The sequence below is a fragment of the Acipenser ruthenus genome, unplaced genomic scaffold (assembly GCF_902713425.1).
Source record: "Acipenser ruthenus unplaced genomic scaffold, fAciRut3.2 maternal haplotype, whole genome shotgun sequence".
NCBI classification, from domain to species: Eukaryota; Metazoa; Chordata; class Actinopteri; order Acipenseriformes; family Acipenseridae; genus Acipenser; species Acipenser ruthenus.
Genome location: NW_026708480.1, coordinates 32,501 through 49,315, shown reverse-complemented (window position 1 = coordinate 49,315; position 16,815 = coordinate 32,501). Strand labels below are relative to the sequence as shown.

The following is a 16,815-nucleotide window of genomic DNA, read 5'->3' as shown; positions in this document are numbered from 1 at the left end:
GTGACAAATAACGTACTGGCGTTTTTGTTATGACCAAAAAAAATAAAATAAAACAAAATATATCACGTGGGTACAGTAAAGCAACATTCACACTTCCGGTAAAAGTTTAGCGCAGTAAAATTGCACCCCGTGGTTATTATACTCGCTTTGGATAAAAACCTCTGCTAAACAATTAAATAAATAGTATTTATACACATAATAATGAAACATTGAAACGCCGGGTTCTCTCTGGGCCTCAGAACTGGTTAACAGGACGATTTGCGTGTCCTGCGGTTCACATCCTGTAGAAATGACTGTCTGGTTTCTTTGGGGGGGGGGGGCGTGTGTACTCACTGTAGGTGCCGGGCGATGGTTCCCCTAAAGCGCAGACGGAAGGACGGAGGCGCTGCTCCGATCGCGGGGGTCCAGGAGCGGGCTCCCGTGAACCGCTTCCCCGGCGTTGAGATCTTTCTCCTGGAGCGCAGAATGGGGTCGAGCCGGCGCGCCTTCCTCACGCAGCTGGCGCGGAGGAAAGGGTTCCGAGTGCAGGACACGCTCGGGTGAGCAAGGGGAGCAGCGCTGCCGTCTGTCCCGGTTTCCTGTGGAGTACCTCATGTACAAATAACCTCTGTCCTCCCCCTCCTCCCCTCACCCATCTTCCCTCTCCCCTCCCCTCCTCAGTGACAGTGTGACTCACCTGGTGTCTGAGAGTAACTCTGGGGACGAGGTGTGGGAGTGGCTGGACAGACAGACAGGGGGACAGATGCCCGGCTCGCTGTCCCTGCTGGACATCAGCTGGTTCACGGACAGCATGGAGACAGGCAGGCCAGTGGAAATCCTGGACAGACACAGGCTACAGGTGCGTCGAGAAACTCACTCATAGAGCATAGAGCCTAGACCATAGAGCATAGAGCATAGACCATAGAGCCTAGAGCATAGAGCCCAGAGCATAGAGCATAGACCATAGACCATAGAGCATAGAGCATAGAGCATAGAGCATAGAGCCTAGACCATAGAGCCTAGACCATAGAGCATAGAGCCTAGACCATAGAGCATAGAGCCTAGAGCCTAGAGCATAGAGCCTAGAGCCTAGAGCATAGAGCGTAGAGCGTAGAGCGTAGAGCGTAGAGCATAGAGCATAGCACATAGACCATAGACCATAGAGCATATAGCATATAGCATAGAGCATAGAGCATAGACCATAGCACATAGACCATAGACCATAGAGCATAGAGCATAGAGCCTAGAGCATAGAGCATAGAGCATAGACCATAGCACATAGACCATAGACCATAGAGCATAGAGCATAGAGCCTAGAGCATAGAGCCTAGAGCATAGAGCCTAGAGCATAGAGCATAGACCATAGAGCCTAGAGCCTAGAGCCTAGAGCATAGAGCATATAGCATAGCGCATAGACCATAGAGCATAGCGCATAGAGCCCAGAGCATAGAGCATATAGCATAGACCATAGAGCATAGCGCATAGACCATAGAGCATATAGCATAGAAATCTACAACTGCTTTCCAGAGCTGAAAAAAAGATAATTAAGCAAATTATCAGCTCAATGAAGAGTCTAGTTAAGTAACTCAGAGCTCAGTTGGCTCACCAGCAGACACAGAGGGTCTTCACATTTTGAAACACATACAAGCATTTTTCATTCTGATTTAAAAATAAAATATAAAATGAGTTAATGAAAGACTTGCTTCAGGGATGGGAATCAGACTCCGGTTCCACAGCAGTGTTACCCAGTCCAGGTTTTACTAGCAGCTTGATCAGCCCCAGTGTGTCTAGCTAACAAGCTCAGGTGTGTCTGATTATTAAACTCACAGTGAAGTCTCTTTCCCGACTCTGAGATGGCATGTCTAATACAGTAAGAGATACCGCAGATTCACTTGTATTCGTGGTCTCCAGGTGTCTGCACCCCGCTCCGATCCAGAGGAACCCCGAATTTCTGCATACGCCTGTCAGAGGAGGACCCCCCTGGACCACCTCAACAAGATCTTCACCGTAACCACAGCCCCTTCTTACCCCCCCCCCCACCCCCCTTCTGAAAGTCTCTCCCAGTAAATGCACAGCAACGTGTGATACAGCACAGTGAAAGCACGATGCAGCATAGGCAAGCATTGTAAAGCACAGAGAGGTATGGTAAAGCATAGGGAAGCATTGTAAAGCACAGAGAGGTCTGGTAAAGCATAGGGAAGCATTGTAAAGCACAGAGAGGTCTGGTAAAGCATAGGGAAGCATTGTAAAGCACAGAGAGGTCTGGTAAAGCATAGGGAAGCATTGTAAAGCACAGAGAGGTCTGGTAAAGCATAGGGAAGCATTGTAAAGCACAGAGAGGTCTGGTAAAGCATAGGGAAGCATTGTAAAGCACAGAGAGGTCTGGTAAAGCATAGGGAAGCATTGTAAAGCACAGAGAGGTCTGGTAAAGCATAGGGAAGCATTGTAAAGCACAGAGAGGTCTGGTAAAGCATAGGGAAGCATTGTAAAGCACAGAGAGGTCTGGTAAAGCATAAGGTTCTAACCAGTTAAATAAATAAATACATTTGAAGTTCTGTCCTCTAATTTTTTTATTTTTTTCCCTTTTCCCCAGGATGCCTTGGAGGTCCTGGCGGAGAACGCGGAATTCTCGGAGAGCGAGGGGCGTGGCCTGGCGTTCCGGAAGGCGGGGTCTGTCCTGCGGTCCCTCCCCTTCGCCGTGTCCAGGATGGAGGATCTGAGGGGGGTGCCCTGCCTCGGGGAACACTCCCGAAAAATCATCCAGGTGAGTAAGTGAGAGCCAGGGCTGAACAGAACCAGAACACCAGACCTGGGCTCAGCAGATCCAGCACGCCGAACCTGGGTTCAAGTACCATTGGATCCGTGCCCTCGTGGTTGTGTGCTGCTCCAGTGTAGCTGCAGTGGTAGCTGAGGCTGGGCACACAGTGTAGCTGTAATGAATGAGACTTGCACAGGTGCAATGGGAGCTCACCCCTGATATGCTTATGGCTGCTGAGTTTCCTCCTTTAGGGAATCTTTTTTTTTTTTTTTTTTCAGGAGATTCTGGAAGACGGGGTGTCAGGGGAGGTGGAGGGGGTCCTCCGGTCCGAACGCTACCGAGCCATGAAGGTGGGGACCCCGGGGGGGAACCCCACAACAGGGACGCTTCCTGTTTAATTCCACGCCGTTTTGCACCCTCATAATATATTCAAGTTTGTAAAGTTGCCTGCAGTTCCATGTTTCTGACAGCAGAGGGCAGTGTAGGGAAACAATCCAACAAAGTCTTATTCTTCTTCTTAATAATAATAATAATAATAATAATAATAATAATAATAATAATAATATAAATTGAAATTATCAGGAGCCAGGAGTTCTGAACCCCAGGACTAGTGTGAGTTTCTAACCCTGCTCAAACTCCAGGCTCCTGATCATTTCAATATTAATAATAATAGACTTCATTGAGGGGAGCTCTGAACCCCAGGACTGGGTGCAGCAGCAGCAGCAGCAGCAGCAGGGCTAGTGTGAGTTTCTAACCCTGTGTTTTTTCCCCAGTGCATTGACAGGTGTGTTTTTTCCCCAGTGCATTGACAGGTGTGTTTTTCCCCCAGTGCATTGACAGGTGTGTTTTCCCCCAGTGCATTGACAGGTGTGTTTTTCCCCAGTGCATTGACAGGTGTGTTTTTTCCCCAGTGCATTGACAGGTGTGTTTTTCCCCAGTGCATTGACAGGTGTGTTTTTCCCCAGTGCATTGACAGGTGTGTTTTTTCCCAGTGCATTGACAGGTGTGTTTTCCCCCAGTGCATTGACAGGTGTGTTTTCCCCCAGTGCATTGACAGGTGTGTTTTCCCCAGTGCATTGACAGGTGTGTTTTTTCCCCAGTGCATTGACAGGTGTGTTTTTCCCCAGTGCATTGACAGGTGTGTATTTTCCTCAGGCGTTGACAGGTGTCTTCGGGGTGGGGGTGAAGACAGCTGACCGCTGGGCGAGGGAGGGGCTTCGGACCCCCGGTGACCTCTTGACCTCTGGGCACAGACTGTCGAGAGAGCAGGAAGCAGGTACACAAGACTTACCCAGCCTCGATGACCCGCCCCTTTCAGCTAGCGGAACGGGCCCTGTTACCGGTCCAGTTAGTCTGCGGTGTCGTTCCTCATCCGAGATATGATGCGATAAATAAACCAATTATTAATCGGTCATTTAGCAGATGCCTTTATCCAAAGAGACTTACAGAGACCAGGGGGGTGAACTCTGCATCATCAACAACTGCTGCTGCTGCTGCTGCAGAGTCACTTCCAATAGGAGCTCGTTTGTTGGACGTCTCATCCGAAGGACGGAGCACAAGGAGGTTCAGTGACTTGCTCAGGGTCACACACACACACAGGGAGTCAGTGGCTGAGCCGGGATTTGAACCTCCTGGTATCCAGCCCTTTTCTTTAACCGCTGAGCCACTGTTTTGAATTAATTTCCATTTTATTAAAAATTGTTAAGACGTCTTTCTCAAACCTGTCCTGTGCAGGGGTGCGGTACTATGAGGACCTGAACTGCCCGGTAACAAGGGCTGAGGCGGACGCCATTGGTGAGATTGTGAAGGAGGCGGTCCACAGCATCCTGCCTGGGGCTCGAGTCACACTGACGGGAGGGTTCAGGAGGTAAAACAGGGAGGGAGTGTGTGTCAGTGTGTGTGAGTGTGTCACTGTGTGTGTGTCATTGTGTGTGTGTGTGTCACTCTGTCTGTGTGTGTGTGTGTGTGTCAGTGTGTGTGTGTGTGTCACTGTGTGTATGTGTCTGTCTCCGTCACTGTGTGCGAGCGTGTGTGCGTGTCATTGTCTCTGTGTCTGTGTTGTGTGTGTGTGTGTGTCTGTGCTTCCATAGTTTGTGTTTGTGTGTAAATGTTAAAAATAGCCCACAGCTTTGTTGAAACTTTCTCATTTTTGAAGCCCCTCTTCTCCCCTCTCTCTCTCTCCCCTCTCTGTCTCTCTCCTCTCTCTCTCTCTTCCCTCTCCTCCCCTCTCCTCCTCTCCTCCCCTCTCCCCACACAGGGGGAAGGAGGCGGGGCATGATGTGGACCTCCTGATCACACACCCAGAGGAAGGGAAAGAGGAGGGGCTTCTGGGCAAGCTCACCAGCTGGTTGGACAGCCAGGTAAGAGAGTGGGAGGGGCAAGCCATTAGCAAACAGCATTCCAAAAAAAAAAAAAAAATCCCAAGCAGTTAAACAACCCCCCCCCCCTCGGACATGATCAACACCAGGCATGGCAATCAAACTCCTATTGCACAGCAGTGTCACCCAGTCCAGGTTTTACTAGCAGCTTGATCAGCCCCAGTGTGTCTAAGTAACAAGCTCAGGTGTGTCTGATTATTAAACTCACAGTGAAATCCTAACCCTAACCCCCCCCCCCCCCCCCCCCCAGGGCGTGCTGCTGTACCAGCGTGTGAGTGAAGGCTCGGGCGGGCGGGGGAGGGAGTCTGGCCCCATGGATCACTTCCATCGGAGTTTCTCAATCCTCAAACTGGGAGAGCAGCCAGGAGCCCAGCCTGGGGCCTCGAGTGCCGACCAGACCCAGGAGGCAGCAGCCCCCCGCGGGCAGGGCGGGGCCCAGGGGAGGGGGTGGAGGGCGGTGCGAGTGGATTTGGTGATCTGTCCCTACAGCCAGTATGCATACGCCCTGCTGGGCTGGACCGGGTCACAGGTGAGTAATTAGGGGGGCGTCGATTCACTGCGCCCCCTCTATAGGTGTCATGGATCACAGTTGTGTGTGTGTCAGTGTGTGTGTCTCAGTGTGTGTGTGTGTCTCAGTGTGTATGTGTCTGTGTGTGTGTGTGTGTGTGTGTGTGTGTGTGTCTCAGTGTGTGTGTGTGTGTCTCAGTGTGTGTGTGTGTCTCAGTGTGTATGTGTCTGTGTGTGTGTGTGTGTGTGTGTGTGTGTGTGTCTCAGTGTGTGTGTGTGTGTCTCAGTGTGTGTGTGTGTCTCAGTGTGTATGTGTCTGTGTGTCAGTGTGTGTGTCTCAGTGTGTGTGTGTGTCTCAGTGTGTATGTGTCTGTGTGTCAGTGTGTGTGTGTCTCAGTGTGTGTCTCAGTGTGTGTGTGTGTGTCTCAGTGTGTATGTGTCTGTGTGTCAGTGTGTGTGTCTCAGTGTGTGTGTGTGTCTCAGTGTGTATGTGTCTGTGTGTCAGTGTGTGTGTGTCTCAGTGTGTGTCTCAGTGTGTGTGTGTCTCAGTGTGTGTCAGTGTGTGTGTCTCAGTGTGTGTGTGTGTCTCAGTGTGTATGTGTCTGTGTGTCAGTGTGTGTGTGTCTCAGTGTGTGTCTCAGTGTGTGTGTGTCTCAGTGTGTGTCAGTGTGTGTGTGTTTCAGTGTTTGTCTCTCAGTGTGTGTCAGTGTGTGTGTGTCTCAGTGTGTGTGTTTCAGTGTGTGTCTCTCAGTGTGTGTCAGTGTGTGTCTCAGTGTGTGTGTGTGTGTGTGTGTGTGTGTGTGTGTGTCAGTGTGAGTGTGATTTGCACAGATTGCTCGTCACGTTGCAGTATCACAGTGTCAGGGTGCCAGTTATTTAATTAACGTTTGTTCAGGTTAATTAGGAGACTGTCTCTGGTCACAGATTCACCCCCGTCTCTCTCCTCCCCCTACCCTCAGCAGTTTGAGAGGGACCTGCGTCGCTTTGCCAGTCAGGAGCGAGACATGAGTCTGAACAGCCACGGACTGTACCAGCGAGAGCAGGTGAGGACCCCCCCCCCACACACACACACTGTACCAGCGAGAGCAGGTGAGGACCCCCCCCCCACACACACACACACTGTACCAGCTCTCCAATCCATTCATTTCCCTCCCAATCATAATGATTGATTGATTGATTGATTGATTGATTGGTGTTCAATACTCTCCACAGAACCGGTACCTGCCCGCTGCTTCGGAGGAGGAGATCTTCACTCACCTGGGACTGGAGTTCATCCCCCCGCCCCAGAGGAACGCCTGAGACCCCCCCCCCCCGCACCCCCACACAACACACAGACCCCCACCCCAGCCCAGCCCAGCCCAGCCCAGCCCAGTCACACAGCCCCCCCCTCACACACTGAGACCCCCAGCCCAGCCCAGCCCAGTCACACAGCCCCCCACACAACACACAGCCCCCCACACAACACACAGACCCCCAGCCCAGCCCAGCCCAGCCCAGCCCAGTCACACAGCCCCCCCCTCACACACTGAGACCCCCCCCGCCGCACCCCCACACAACACACAGACCCCCAGCCCAGCCCAGTCACACAGCCCCCCCCTCACACACTGAGACCCCCCCGCCGCACCCCCACACAACACACAGACCCCCAGCCCAGCCCAGCTCAGTCACACAGCCCCCCCCTCACACAACACACAGACCCCCAGCCCAGCCCAGCCCAGTCACACAGCACCCCCCTCACACACTGAGACCCCCAGCCCAGTCAGACAGCCCCCCCACACACACTGAGACCCCCAGCCCAGTCAGACAGCCCCCCCACACACACTGAGACCCCCAGCCCAGTCAGACAGCCCCCCCCTCACACAACACACAGCTTCAGAACCCTGTACAGTATTTCTCAGGGTTGTTTAATGTTCTTATTACAATTGTGAATAAAATGTTTTATCGTTTCGTAGCTCTGTGCTGATCCAGATTAACAAGCATGAAGTACAGAAAAGAAATTCCCTCGCTTCTTTTCTCCTCTCCTCTGTCCATCCATCCATTTCAGCCCTCCTCTCTCTCCTCTCCTCCTCTATCCATCCATTTCAGCCCTGCTCTCTCTCTTCTCCTCTCTCTATCCCTCCATCTGAGCCCTGCTCTCTCTCTTCTCCTCTCTCTCTATCCCTCCATCTCAGCCCTCCTCTCTCTCTCTCTCTCTCTCTCTCTTTTCTCCTCCCCCTCCCTGTTCACATCGTGGAACGCGGGCACAGAGCTGCGAGGGGTCGTGAGTCACATCGTGGAACGCGGGCACAGAGCTGCGAGGGGTCGTGAGTCACATCGTGGAACGCGGGCACAGAGCTGCGAGGGGTCGTGAGTCACATCGTGGAACGCGGGCACAGAGCTGCGAGGGGTCGTGATTCACTCAAACGTGGAGCAAAAAGTGCAGCAAAGTTTAATGACCCCGGGGTCGGAAAATAAAAAAAACACTCACATTTATAAATATTTCACTTGCTTCTGTTTCAATATTGATGCACAACAAATCAGACAGGGCTCTGAAAGCTGTGAATGAGCCAGCCGTTCACTGCAGATCCCTGTAGTAACAGCACAGCACAGTGAAAGCATTGTAAAGCACAGAGAGGTCTGGTAAAGCATAGGGAAGCATTGTAAAGCACAGAGAGGTCTGGTAAAGCATAGGGAAGCATTGTAAAGCACAGAGAGGTATGGTAAAGCATAGGGAAGCATTGTAAAGCACAGAGAGGTCTGGTAAAGCATAGGGAAGCATTGTAAAGCACAGAGAGGTCTGGTAAAGCATAGGGAAGCATTGTAAAGCACAGAGAGGTGTGGTAAAGCATAGGGAAGCATTGTAAAGCACAGAGAGGTGTGGTAAAGCATAGGGAAGCATTGTAAAGCACAGAGAGGTCTGGTAAAGCATAGGGAAGCATTGTAAAGCACAGAGAGGTGTGGTAAAGCATAGGGAAGCATTGTAAAGCACAGAGAGGTGTGGTAAAGCATAGGGAAGCATTGTAAAGCACAGAGAGGTGTGGTAAAGCATGATTATTATTATTATTATTTATTTCTTAGCAGACGCCCTTATCCAGGGCGACTTACAATTGTTACAAGATATCACATTATTTTTACATACAATTCCCCATTTATAGAGTTGGGTTTTTACTGGAGCAATCTAGGTAAAGTACCTTGCTCAAGGGTACAGCAGCAGTGTCCCCCACCTGGGATTGAACCCACGACCCTCCGGTCCAGAGTCCAGAGCCCTAACCACTACTCCACACTGCTGCCCCATGAGAAAAGCATGGTATCAGGATCGGAGAGTGAGTGGAGAGGGTCAGGCTTGGGTCAGCTCATTATTAATTTGGTGCCACTCTGAATTATTGAGGGTTCCCGGGCCCCTGGGGGCAGCGTGGGGTTCAAACAGAGGTGATGTTTTTTCCTGTTAGATGAAGAACTTTAAAAAATGAATGATTACTATGAAAGGATACAAGCTGATGATGAGCGCTCTGAGAGAGACTTCCAGTGGAAACGTGTGCCATTGAATTTACACTGAAGACACTGAGAAAGACTTCTAGTGGAAACGTTTGCCATTGAATTTACACTGAAGACGCTGAGAAAGACTTCTAGTGGAAACGTTTGCCATTGAATTTACACTGAAGACGCTGAGAGACTTCTAGTGGAAACGTTTGCCATTGAATTTACACTGAAGACACCGAGAAAGACTTCTAGTGGAAACGTTTGCCATTGAATTTACACTGAAGACGCTGAGAGAGACTTCTAGTGGAAACGTTTGACAGACAGACAGAACAAAAATAGAGAGGAAATGTGAAATTGAGCGAGAGGAATAAAATACAGAGAGAGAGAGAGAGAGAGAGAGAGAGAGAGGAGGGTTGTAAACAGGTAAGGGGTAGAGTTTTCCCAGTAGAGTTGTCTCAGTGTTTGAAACAAACGCACTCACTGGCACAGACACACTCTCACACTCGCACAGACTTACTGTCTCTGTGACCGAGCGACTCAGCCTTTCACAAAACGAGAGAAGGACGAAGAAAGAGGAGGAAAGAGGGAAGGGAGAGAGGGAGGGAGGTAGAGAGGAGTGCAGTGAAGACCATTAAAATAAGGAAGCCTGTCTACCTGCAAAACAAGCAAAAAGGATAGAAAAGGAAATCAAACTGAAAAGGTAAGAGTCCACGTTTCCATTGCATGCTACACGTCAAACTGTTGTGATCTACTTATTCATCAGAGGGGGGAAATAAACTGAAAATAATACAGATTGAATACAGATTTAGAATATATACATACAGGGTGATTACAAAGTCAGCCAGTCATCAGTGAAGTGGTGAACTTACTTTCTCACCACCCTGTGCATGTAGTAATACAGTGACACATGAATGCACTACTAGTAATGAAACGCTGCAACTGCACAGTTGCAGCGTTGCTGAATTCATGGAGAGTTGGATGGCGAGGCGTGCTGGATCTAAGGGTTGCATTGTGGAGAGCTGCGTGGCGTTGGCTTCAGTTGCGTTGCGTTGGGTTTAGTAGTATTAAGCTGTATTAGAGTCTGTTCAGTCAGGGAGGCAGGCAGGCTGGGGGGGGGGGGGGGGGGGGGGGGGGGGCAGGCTGATCGCTTCTGAATCGATCATTTGGATCAATGACCCACTTGTTCACTGACCTAATTTATCACCACCAGTGTCTGTGTGTGTGTGTGTGTGTGTGTGTGTGTGTGTGTGTGTGTGTGTAGCACAGCGAAAGGATGGTAAAGCATAGGGAAGCATTGTAAAGCACAGAGAGGTATGGTAAAGCATAGGGAAGCATTGTAAAGCACAGAGAGGTCTGGTAAAGCATAGGGAAGCATTGTAAAGCACAGAGAGGTCTGGTAAAGCATAGGGAAGCATTGTAAAGCACAGAGAGGTCTGGTAAAGCATAGGGAAGCATTGTAAAGCACAGAGAGGTCTGGTAAAGCATAGGGAAGCATTGTAAAGCACAGAGAGGTCTGGTAAAGCATAGGGAAGCATTGTAAAGCACAGAGAGGTCTGGTAAAGCACAGGCAAGCATTGTAAAGCACAGAGAAGTCTGGTAAAGCATAGGGAAGCATTGTAAAGCATAGAGACCCTGCGAACGAGATCTGCTGCTGAGGCATCCTGTAGCATCTGCTGGCATTGCATTATTATTATTATTATTATTATTATTATTTATTTCTTAGCAGACGTCCTTATCCAGGGCGAATTACAATTGTTACAAGATATCACATTATTTTTTACATACAATTCCCCACTTATACAGGTGGGTTTTTACTGGAGCAATCTAGGTAAAGTACCTTGCTCAAGGGTACAGCAGCAGTGTCCCCCACCTGGGATTGAACCCACGACCCTCCGGTCAAGTCCAGAGCCCTAACCACTACCCCACACCGCTGCCCTTGCTCCACATTAGCTGTTGAGCTCCGGGGACGAGCATTGCATCACCCTGTAGAATGAACTCCTTCTGCTTCATAAAGTCTCGCTGCTGTTGATATTCTGATTGTGGGATCCACGTCACGCTGTTTGACACTGCGCTCCCGGTGCTTAATTAATGTTGGGTTGTGTTGTGTGTGTGTTTTTTTTTTTTTTTTTTTTTTTTAATGAATGGTTTCCGTGGCGACGGTCGCTAAGGGACTCACTGGTGATGCTTCACCTGCTGCGCAGTTTAATATTAGGAGAGACGCCAGCGAGGCGGAAACAAAACTGCGGAGAAACTGAACCCCTGGTGTATCCCCCCCCCCGCCCGCTCCCCCTCCCTCCCTGTCTTTACCTGTCTCTAACTCCCTCCCTCTCTCTCTCTCTCTCTCTCTCTCAATGATTGACCCAGATATCTGTGGAGATCTCTGTGCTTTACAATGCTTCCCTATGCTTTACCAGATCTCTCTGTGCTTTACAATGCTTCCCTATGCTTTACCAGACCTCTCTGTGCTTTACAATGCTTCCCTATGCTTTACCAGACCTCTCTGTGCTTTACAATGCTTCCCTATGCTTTACCATACCTCTCTGTGCTTTACAATGCTTCCCTATGCTTTACCAGACCTCTCTGTGCTTTACAATGCTTCCCTATGCTTTACCAGACCTCTCTGTGCTTTACAATGCTTCCCTATGCTTTACCAGACCTCTCTGTGCTTTACAATGCTTCCCTATGCTTTACCAGACCTCTCTGTGCTTTACAATGCTTCCCTATGCTTTACCAGACCTTTCTGTGCTTTACAATGCTTCCCTATGTTTTACCAGACCTCTCTGTGCTTTACAATGTTTCCCTATGCTTTACCAGACCTATCTGTGCTTTACAATGCTTCCCTATGCTTTACCAGACCTCTCTGTGCTTTACAATGCTTCCCTATGCTTTACCAGACCTCTCTGTGCTTTACAATGCTTCCCTATGCTTTACCAGACCTCTCTGTGCTTTACAATGCTTCCCTATGCTTTACCAGACCTCTCTGTGCTTTACAATGCTTCCCTATGCTTTACCAGACCTCTCTGCGCTTTACAATGCTTCCCTATGCTTTACCATACCTCTCTGTGAGACTTCTATAAGGGTTAGCTAATCAAGCTGAGAGCGGGTTTCTCTTGCACTCTTTGTAGGACAGACCCCCGGACACAGCAAAGAGCGAGAATGAAACACACTCTCAACTTGATTCAAAGCAGCCGCCCAGCGCTTAAGAGGACACGGGGGTGTGCAAATGTATGAGTTTTGATTTGCTGCGCGTCTGAAATCAAACCGCTGGAGTTGAAACTCCAAAATAGGCAAGTGGATGTTTATCTTATTTAATGGATGGGTTTAATAGACCACACGTCAGAGCCACACGTGATGAAACCCCGGAGAGGCTGTTTTTATGTCCCGAGATGAGATGGCCCGTATTAGATCTGCCTTTAGGGAGGTTGGAAGCAGACACGTCATTTGATCCCAGTGCACACGGAGAGCAGCCTGTTATTTTATGTAACATTTTATAGTTGAACTCTCCGACTGTTTAAGAGCTGAACGCAATTAAAAAAGACCCAAATGAAGTTAATGATCAGTTCAATTAAGGGTTCGGTTCAGTAATCTCAGTTGGAATATAAACCAGCAGGCGGTGTCCGTGTTATTACCAATTATTGTTCTAATTAAGTAATTTAGGGTACAGCTGGAACAAAAACCAGGCGGGACACCGGCCCCCCAGGATCGGGATTGGACACCCCTGTATTATGACTTCCGGTAGCCTTTTTTTTTTTTAGGGATATCATTGTGTAGTTTTTTTGAGGTTAAATAAAATATCTAAATTATGTCCATATAGTGTTGTTATTATTATTATTATTATTATTATTATTATTATTATTATTATTATTATTATTATTATTATTATTATTATTATTATTCAAAACTTTTGGCCTGAGTGTAATACAAACACATTTCTCAATTAGTTGATGGAAAAATCAAAACACGAACGCAAACAGGCTCCTGACGTCGCAGTAAACGTCATTCAGAAACCTGAATACAAACCAATAAATAAGGACCCTGCTTTTCAGGTGCCCGGCGCGGCTCCTCATCGCCCAGCCTCGCCATTAACCCTCATTCATTAAAACGGGTTGTTTTTGCATGAGACGCGTCTCTAACCTGGGGACGGTGTGTTGTGACGCACACAGACCCGCCGCTTTGGGAACGCGGTGACGCATTGAAGTGTCCCCGAAGATCAATTTCGCTCGGGCACGGGGGGGGGGGGGGGGGGTAAAAAATATATTTCCAGCGCGGAGTAAACTGTAGGAAGTCAGTGCCATCCTTTAATGGCGTGCAGGGAAGCAGCACCACCCCCAGAGGGCGCCCTCGGCCCGTACCACAATACCTTTACATGCAGCTGTGGGCAAACGTTTTGCATCACCGAGAATTTTAGGATCGAACATAATTTACATCTTTTATTTAACATCATGTCATCATGAAACTACAAAATGACGTTTAGCACGTGGAAAACTCCGAATCGCTGTGTCATTTAACATTCTAACATTATTCCGCAGGTTTCATGGTTCATTCTATCGGGGGATGCAATGCTTTTGGCCGGAGGAGAGCTGTGTTTATCCCAGCTTCGTGTATCACTGTCGTGGTTATTAATATAGACCTACACTACACAGTGTGAGTTACTGTATTATAGTTTATAGCATTGTTCATTTCTTTTTGTTAAATCAGATTTTAAATCGATTTTAAATTCCCTATGGAGTGTATTTACAGTAGACGGCAGACTGTTGCGATATCATTTTTGTAGAACATGCTGTTAAATAAAATATCTAAATTATGTTCATATAGTTTATTTTATATTATGTCTCGAATCCTTAAATTCTAGGTGATGCAATATTTTTGTCTGCAGCTGTGCATCGTGTCGCTAATACGTCAGTATTTTTAAGCCCCCGAATTCTGTCCTGTATTGTCGCCCCGTCTGCAGTGCCATTCTATGCCACCAGATGGCACTGTGGCGGTAGTTGCATATGAACGCCGACGCTGCACCGAAATAATGCGCTTCATGCATGAAGCTAGAGACGCTCGTATTAAGTTTATTTCGCTAAAGGTCTATTTTTTTAAATGCATTTATTTATTTGTATTATCATTTTTTTTTCATAATCTTTTCTGTTTTGTCTTTTACAGATCACCATCCCTCCGGGAGATGCACATCATTGGCCTGGCTTGGCTGGGCTGGGCTGGGCTCTCCAGACATGGTCAGGACATTCCTGAGCACCTGCAACATTTTCAGAGAGCTTGTAAAAACAAGAACCTCCAGCTCTCTGAATAAATGATACGCGCATTCTCCCTGCTTGGGAATAGGACCCTGAATCTGTAACCAACTGACATCGTAAACTTCCAACAATCAGACTGCGTTCTCCCTGCTTCATCCCTGAATCTAGCTGGCATTGTAATAATAATAATAATAATAATAATAATAATAATAATAATAATAATAATAATAATAATAATAATAATAATTAATTAATTCTTAGTGCATTTTCAGAGAGAAGGGCATTAAATACCAGCGAGAAACTTCGCCCCCACCTCCTGAATAAATAACAAGACCGTTCACTCTCCCTGCCTCTGGCACTGAGCTCCTTGTCAGTCTTCACTGTGATGGTCGGGACTCTGCTCCTCCTCTCCCTCCTCTTCCTCTCCCTCCTCCTCCTCCTCCAGGCGCAGCTCTCCTCCTGCCTGCAGGGGGGAGGAGGGGGTCCCACTCAGCGGCTCCCGGGGGCCATCATCATTGGGGTGCGGAAGGGGGGCACCCGGGCGCTGCTGGAAATGCTGAACGTGCACCCCGACATCCGGGCGGCGAAATCCGAGGTCCACTTCTTCAACCGGGACCAGAACTACCAGTGCGGGCTGAGCTGGTACCGAGCCCAGATGCCAGAATCCCTGCCGGGTCAGCTGACCGTGGAGAAGACCCCCGGGTACTTCTCCTCCCCGGTGGCCCCCGAAAGGGCCCGGGCGCTGAACGCCTCGCTGCGGCTGCTCCTCATTGTGCGGGACCCTGTGGAGAGGCTGGTGTCAGACTACACCCAGGTGCTGAGCAACCGACGGGAGAGAGGCAAGGGCTACCCGCCGCTGGAGCGGCTGCTGATCCGAGAGGGGAGGGTGGACCCGAGCTACAAAGCGGTCCAGCGCAGCGTGTATCACCTCCAGCTGGCGGCCTGGCTGCGCTGCTTCCCCCCGGGGCAGATCCACGTGGTCGACGGGGATGCCCTGATCCGGGATCCTTTCCCCGAGCTCCGCAGGGTGGAGGGCTTCCTCTCGCTGGCCCCCGCCATCGCCCCCTCCGACTTCCGCTTCAACCACACCAAGGGCTTCTTCTGCCTGGAGAGCGGGGGCCGGCATCGCTGCCTGGACGAGTCCAAGGGGCGCCCGCACCCCCCCGTCCGGCCGGCCGTCCGCCAGCGGCTCTGCCGGCACTTCAGAGAGCACAACCGGAGGTTCTTTGAGATGGTGGGGCGCAGCTTCGACTGGTGCTGAATCCGGGCTGAAGCAGGGCTGGATCGAGGCCGGATCAGGGTTGAATCGGGGCTGAATCAGACCTGAATCGGGGCTGAATCAGTGCTGGATCGGACCTGAAGCGGGGCTGGATCAGTGCTGGATCGGGGCTGAATCAGGGCTGGATCGAGGCTGAATCGGACCTGAAGCGGACCTGAAGCGGGGCTGAGTCTGGGCTGGATCGGGGCTGAATCTGACCTGAATCTGGGCTGAATCGGGGCTGAACTACATTGGAACTGAACTGGAATTAAACTGGAACTGTCAATCAAATCCTGATTGATTAAAATCATTAAAAATGAATTAATTAATTTTCTCTCTCTCCTCCTTTCTCTCCTTTCTCTCTCTCTCCTTTCTCTCTTTGGTTCGGTAGATGGTTTGGTAGACTGATTTTATAATTGATAAACTTCTTTAGAATTAATAAAAAAATAAATAAACAAAAATAAAGTCGGATTTATAAGTCTTGCAAGGTTTTGTTTGAATGTACAGAAAAAGTTTAGAAACACTAAAATAATTCAATGGCAAACGTTTCCACTAGAAGTCTCTCTGTGTCTTCAGTGTAAATTCAATGGCAAACGTTTCCACTAGAAGTCTTTCTCAGCGTCTTCAGTGTAAATTCAATGGCAAGCGTTTCCACTAGAAGTCTTTCTCAGTGTCTTCAGTGTAAATTCAATGGCAAACGTTTCCACTAGAAGTCTTTCTCAGCGTCTTCAGTGTAAATTCAATGGCAAGCGTTTCCACTAGAAGTCTTTCTCAGTGTCTTCAGTGTAAATTCAATGGCAAACGTTTCCACTAGAAGTCTCTCTCAGTGTCTTCAGTGTCAATTCAATGGCAAACGTTTCCACTAGAAGTCTTTCTCAGTGTCTTCAGTGTAAATTCAATGGCAAACGTTTCCACTAGAAGTCTTTCTCAGTGTCTTCAGTGTAAATTCAATGGCAAACGTTTCCACTAGAAGTCTTTCTCAGTGTCTTCAGTGTAAATTCAATGGCAAACGTTTCCACTAGAAGTCTTTCTCAGTGTCCTCAGCTCTAGCCAGTGTAGAGCCCAGGGGTTCATTCTGGAGTGTGAATACTGCACTGGGGGTGGGGGGGGGGGGGTAGGGGGGGTGGTCGTAGGAAGTCAGTAATCATGGCCTATCTTCTTCAGAGGTCTCCAGCAATGCTAGAGCTTCAATCAGGACTCCAGAGTAAGAGACTGGAAAGGGATCTTCAAAGGTGA

The 16,815-nt window shown here is 49.0% G+C and overlaps 2 protein-coding genes across 5 annotated transcripts; both read left to right on the top strand.

Moving 5' to 3' along the window:
• The first annotated feature begins 348 nt into the window (after nt 1-348).
• On the top strand, nt 349-7,310 carry LOC131733492 (DNA-directed DNA/RNA polymerase mu-like). Of its 3 annotated transcripts, none has more exons than XM_059021201.1 (11): nt 349-539; nt 661-838; nt 1,891-1,986; nt 2,573-2,743; nt 3,016-3,087; nt 3,893-4,013; nt 4,472-4,604; nt 4,995-5,097; nt 5,366-5,644; nt 6,585-6,665; nt 6,835-7,310. In XM_059021201.1, the coding sequence occupies exons 1-11, from the start codon at nt 349-351 to the stop codon at nt 6,919-6,921; spliced, it is 1,512 nt and encodes a 503-aa protein (XP_058877184.1). In that variant the 3' UTR covers nt 6,922-7,310. The 3 variants fall into 3 exon arrangements, with proteins under 3 accessions (XP_058877184.1, XP_058877183.1, XP_058877185.1); XM_059021200.1 differs by having other exon boundaries at nt 6,582-6,665; XM_059021202.1 differs by lacking the exon at nt 1,891-1,986 and having other exon boundaries at nt 6,582-6,665.
• Nucleotides 7,311-9,067: 1,757 nt separating this feature from the next.
• LOC117969811 (heparan sulfate glucosamine 3-O-sulfotransferase 1-like) lies at nt 9,068-16,645 on the top strand. Of its 2 annotated transcripts, XM_059021204.1 has the most exons (3): nt 9,068-9,781; nt 13,611-13,725; nt 14,233-16,645. In XM_059021204.1, exon 3 carries the CDS (start codon nt 14,707-14,709, stop codon nt 15,580-15,582), a length of 876 nt encoding a protein of 291 aa, XP_058877187.1. In that variant the 5' UTR covers nt 9,068-9,781; nt 13,611-13,725; nt 14,233-14,706; the 3' UTR covers nt 15,583-16,645. The 2 variants fall into 2 exon arrangements, with proteins under 2 accessions (XP_058877187.1, XP_058877186.1); XM_059021203.1 differs by lacking the exon at nt 13,611-13,725.
• The last annotated feature ends 170 nt before the right edge of the window (nt 16,646-16,815 follow it).